The 6,028-nt window shown below is 34.1% G+C and overlaps 1 protein-coding gene across 1 annotated transcript; it reads left to right on the plus strand.

Annotated features, from left to right (window-relative positions):
- The first annotated feature begins 3,099 nt into the window (after positions 1–3,099).
- LOC112027099 (alkane hydroxylase MAH1) lies at positions 3,100–5,009 on the plus strand. Its single transcript, XM_024059772.2, has one exon. The coding sequence runs from the start codon at positions 3,195–3,197 to the stop codon at positions 4,749–4,751; it is 1,557 nt and encodes a 518-aa protein (XP_023915540.2). The 5' UTR covers positions 3,100–3,194; the 3' UTR covers positions 4,752–5,009.
- Positions 5,010–6,028: the final 1,019 nt, after the last annotated feature.

Raw genomic sequence — 6,028 nt, forward strand, 5'->3', positions numbered from 1 at the left:
ATTTTATTGAATACATATGGTTAGTGTGAATATATAACTCTGGCTAAAATGATGTCAAGTCAACTACAATTTTAATGTTTAAGGTAAAACCCCAACCTCAAAATTCATTCAATTCACACAACCACAGTACAATTCAAGGGAATTAACATGGAAACACGAAAGAAATTTGTTGATAACAAACATGCATACATGTGGGGACAGGTAGTGCGATTTGTCAAAAGTGTTGCAGACGTTTGTCAAAAGTGTTGTAAACCTTTTAAAATGTCGTTTTTTTTTTTTTCTAATGGAAATTCTGATCAAAAGTGGCGTTGGTGACTTTTCTTCTTCGAGTATGACCCACACAACTTAATTGGCTTTGGCACCAAAAGTCGCGCTGGTTTAGTTCAAAAAAGAAAGTGAGAGAGAAGCTCACATGAGAGTATCCCTATAGCATAATGACCCTTAAAAAAAATAAAATCAGCAATTATATTTTGTTTTAAAATCTACTAATCATTTTGATTGTCTAATAAAATTTGTAATAGTTTTAGAACTCAGACAAAATATGCCCATAGTATTCCACACTAACCATCAACAGATCACGCAGGCAATCTATTCTTAGTGAGCACATTTGGATGTACGTCTCTCCTCCTGTGTTTGCATTTTTTGTATTTTTTTTTTAGCGCCTCTTTAACTGTTCATGAGAACAGTGTATTTAGGCTTATGAACAGTAATTCACATGGTTTATACACGCAATTACACTATGTAGGAGACATTGTGTACTGTTCACGTCTTGTTTACGAGACCCACAACCACTTTATTCAGAAAAAATAAATATTAAAAATGAATTTCACAGTACTATTTACATATTTAAAAATTATTTTATTATGGTGTTTTTCGTTTTCAATTTTCAACAAAATAATCTGTGAAGGGATTTTTACAAGTGATAAGAGGATTTTTATTACATACGTTTATGGTTGACCGTTTTACTTCAAAATTCAAGTAGTGCAAAGTTCTTCGACGAAATACTTTGTGCTTTGAGAGTTGGGACCAAACCACGAACGTAACCATCCAATAGTTGGCGGTGATTAAAAATACCCAGGCAGCCTTATAAAAGCCATCTACCTATGGGACTTTATGAAACTATAAAGCTTCTATCCATTCCAATGGCCATAGGACTTTTGTACCCAGAGATACTAGAAATTAGCTATCCAATAAGACATTTGCAATTTTATTTTATGTTTTGGGATGTTGATATTGTGTAGAAATAAAACTTGTGTATTTGTTTTAATTATCCTTTGTGCTGTTTTGTTTTGGTTAGCAATATTGGGATCTTTATAACTATTGAACAAGTACTAATTTGTTGACTTAAGCTCATTCTTGATATGAGTGGCGAATGCAAAGTAATGCATTTTATATCAAGTAATTTGCTGCATGATTTACCAAATGGCAAATACATTGAAAAAAATGAAAAATACGAGTCGACCTGACCTGCAATTGATTGACTTGGCTTATTTATAACCCATTTAAAATGACCCATTTTTTACCTAAATCTAACCCGAATATGCCTGTTTGCCATGTCTAAATAAAGCCCAAGTTTCTTTCCTAAACAAAGTCCTATATTTAATTCTATAATTAATCACGGTATTATTTTAAGGTTTAGACACATCAATTCAAGGGCAAGAAATGCTATAAATAGCCTTAATTTTTAAAATATGTAGCTAAACAGTCACATTTTCAAACCATATAGCAAAATACCACTGTTTTATTTTTAAATTATGTAGCTAAATATTCCCCTTTTCAAACCATATAGCAAAATACTATAGTTTTGGAACTTAAAACTCGATATTGCTGATGTTGAGTTCCAGGCAAAACTCAACATTAGCAATGTCAAGTTCTATGCGAATTTGGCCACATATATTTTTTTAAAAAATTTTCGTAGAACTCGACATTAGGAATGTCGAGTTCCATTTAAACATGCATATAACTTAGAACTTGACATTATTAATGTTAAGTTCTATTCAGAACTCGACATCAGTAATGTTTCATTCCAAAATAGTAGTATTTTGTTAGATAGATTGAAAAGAGAGCTGTTTGACTATATAATTTTAAAATTAAGGCTATTTAGCTATTTTCCTCTCAATTCAGGACCTCAATTTCACACATATATTATTTAAATTAAAGGAATAGCCAATATGACGAGAAAATCCCAGAACCATACTAACACAAAACCCCAACCTCAAAATTCATTCAATTCACACAACCACAGTACAATTCAAGGGAATTAACATGGAAACACGAAAGAAATTTGTTGATAACAAACATGCATACATGTGGGGACAGGTAGTGCGGTTTGTAAACCTTTAAAATGTCGTTTTTTTTTTTTTTTAAAGGAAATTCTGATCAAAAGTGGCGTTGGTGACTTTTCTTCTTCGAGTATGACCCACACAACTTAATTGGCTTTGGCACCAAAAGTCGCGCTGGTTTAGTTCAAAAAAGAAAGTGAGAGAGAAGCTCACATGAGAGTATCCCTATAGCATAATGACCCTTAAAAAAAATAAAATCAGCAATTATATTTGTTTTAAAAATCTACTAATCATTTGATTGTCTAATAAATTTGTAATAGTTTTAGAACTCAGACAAAATATGCCCATAGATTCCACACTAACCATCAACAGATCACGCAGGCAATCTATTCTTAAGTGAGCACATTTGGATGTACGTCCTCTCCTCCTGTGTTTGCATTTTTTTATTTTTTTTTAGCGCCTCTTTAACTGTTCATGAAAACAGTGTATTTAGGCTCTATGAACAAGTAATCACATGGTTTATACACGCAGATTAATTATGTAGGAGACATTGTGTACTGTTCACGTCTTGTTTACGAGACCCAGAACCACTTATTCAGAAAAAATAAATATAAAATAAAATATTGAATTTCACAAGTACTATTTACTAAATATTTATTAAAATGTATGGTGTTTTATGCGTGTTTTTCGTTTCAATTTCAACAAATAATCTGTGAAGGGATTTTTACAAGTGATAAGAGGATTTTTATTACATACGTTTATGGTTGACCGTTTACTTCAAAATTCAAGTAGTGCAAGTTCTTCGACGAAATACTTTGTGCTTTGAGAGTTGGGACCAAACCACGAACGTAACCATCCAATAGTTGGCGGTGATTAAAAATACCCAGGCAGCCTTATAAAAGCCATCTACCTATGGGACTTTATGAAACTATAAAGCTTCTATCCATTCCAATGGCCATAGGACTTTTGTACCCAGAGATACTAGCAGCAATATTTTTATGCTTCCTTTCTCTGTGCCATTGGAGATGGAATAAAGCCGTATTCATCACAAACTGGCCGATAGTTGGAATGCTCCCGGGCCTTCTTCTCCACGCGACACATGTGCATGAGTTCGTAACCCGCGTTCTTAAACATTATGAGGGCACTGTCGAGTTTAAGGGTCCATGGTTCACTGGCATGGACTTCATGATCACTAGCGATCCCATGAACATCCACCACATTTGCAGCAAAAACTTTTCCAATTACCCAAAAGGGCCGAAGTTCCGAGAGATTTTTGAACCTCTAGGAGATGGGATTTTCACTTCTGATAATGATTCGTGGAGAAACCAGAGGAAGCTACTCCATTCGTTGACAAGGCAGAGCAAGTTCCAGTTGTATTTTGAGGAAGCTATCAAGGGAAAGGTGGAAAGGAGCCTTATTCCAGTTCTTGATCATGTCTCAAGTCTGGGAATTGAGGTTGATTTACAAGATGTTTTTCAACGGCTCACCCTTGATACTGCCTGCTTAATAGTTGGAGGTTACGATCTCAATTGCCTCTCCATTGAATTCCCTGAAGTTGAATTTTTAAAAGGGTTTGATGAAGTGGAGGAATGCTTGTTATATCGACACCTTGTGCCGCAAAGATGTTGGAAGTTACAAAGATGGCTTCATATTGGAACAGAGAAGAAGCTATTAAGTGCTTGTAAAATTTTTGATCGACATCTATATGAGCACGTCTCATCCAAGAGAGAAGAACTGACCCAGAAGGAGGAGGAAGCAGAATTCAGCTTGATAACAGCTATGGTTATGGAGCAACAAGAAGGAGAAATGAGTGGTATTACAAAATCCAACAAGTTTCTAAGGGACACTGCAGCTAATCTCATATCAGCAGGAAGAGACACTGTCAGTGCCGGACTCACTTGGCTTTTTTGGCTTGTTGCTACACACCCATCAGTGGAAGCTAAAATTCTAGAAGAAATCAAAGAGCACTTGGTGGACAACGACAACAAGTGGAGGGTTTTAGATATAAATGTGCTAAGCAAGCTAGTTTATCTCCATGGAGCGATATGCGAGTCCTTACGCCTTTTTCCACCTGTACCTTTCGAACACAGATGTGCAGCTAAAAATGATGTTCTTCCCAGTGGCCACTGTATCAATCCAAATACGAGAATGTTATACTCTTTATACTCAATGGGAAGAATGGAGAGTATCTGGGGCAGAGATTGCCGGGAATTCAAGCCAGAGAGATGGATTTCCGAGCGAGGACGAATAGTGCATGTACCGTCTTTCAAATTCACAGCATTTAATGCCGGAGCAAGGACTTGTTTAGGTAAGGACATAAGCTTCATTCAAATGAAAATAATTGCAAGCGCCATCATTTGGAATTATCGTGTTCAAGTCGTTGAAGGCCATCTTGTTTCACCGAGTATCTCCATTATACTTCACATGAAACATGGTTTGAAGGTGAGGATCAACAAAAGATATGTTTGACGAAGTAATTTCAGGACAAGCTACCGTGGCAAAGTAGTTTTCCATGTCAACCAATGAATATAGTTTTTTTTTTTTTTTTTTTTTGAGATAGAATAAATATAGTTGTAATGAAAGTATTGTTTCCAAATAAATATAGTGGTGTGAGATGTTTGGATATTGCATGTGCAACATTTCATGTAGGAGCAACATATTTTGGTGTTGATGTAAGTTTTAATAGATGAAAAGGGCTTTGGATGTGGTCCTATCATTTTTGTTTTTGATACTAGTATGTACGTATCAGTGCATTGTTTCATGTTATTATTTTATTGGTATTATTAAGCTAATTTTGAGAGAATTTATTTGAAGAGTACTGAATAAAAAACAAATTAAAGTGAAGAGTGAAGATTTATACTAAAAGGCTACGAAAAGAAAATCAGTTGTGGTGTTCCCATAAAGAAACAAGGTTGTAACTTGTAAGACTATATTATTAACTATAAACTTCTTGGAAGTTTTGTTGAATATACACATGTAAGTGAAGTCCCACATTTTTTTTTTTTTTTTTGAGAAAGAAGTGAAGTCCCACATTGAATACCCATTAAGCTTAGGCCTTTTGGGTTTAATTGTGTTTCTATATGTTATATTAATTATTTAAAGAAACTCTTTAAGTTGTTTATCTTCCTAACAAGTAGAATCAGTGCCCATGGTGGTGTGGGCAAACCTAACAAGGTTATCGAAGTTCCTTTTTCTGTTGAAGTAGGAATAGGGTGTATGTACTTTGAGCCCTTTTGCAAATGGAGTAGGGACAACAATGTTGGAAAATGGTGAGGTGCAAGGTTCTCATAGAAGATAAAAGACATGTGGGGTTCCAGTATGACGTTTTATTGTTTTATTTTGGCCTATATAGAATTTACACCTCTACAATTGTTATATTGTGGCAATTTATTGTGTTAATATATATTTTTTAAGAGTAACAGCTCATATGTGTATAAAAAAATAAAAATAAAAAGCGTGTTCAATACAATATTATCCACACCCAAAAAAAAAAAAAAAAAGAGAGAATGAAAAGAAAGCCGGTGAAAGTGAAATAGTGGGAATTGGATAAATCAAAACTACAATAACTTTAAGCATTAAAGGAGTGTTTGGTACATCATTTCATACAATAATTTTCAATTTTTAAACAATATTATATGTATTTTTATATATTTTTTACTCACACATATTTTCACACATATTTTTAAATAACAAGACACATATTTTTAAGTACATGTACCAAACATCTCCTAATTACAATTAATTTG

This window comes from Quercus suber, unplaced genomic scaffold (genome assembly GCF_002906115.3).
Source record: "Quercus suber isolate HL8 unplaced genomic scaffold, Cork oak 2.0 scaffold_172, whole genome shotgun sequence".
Classification (NCBI taxonomy): Eukaryota; Viridiplantae; Streptophyta; class Magnoliopsida; order Fagales; family Fagaceae; genus Quercus; species Quercus suber.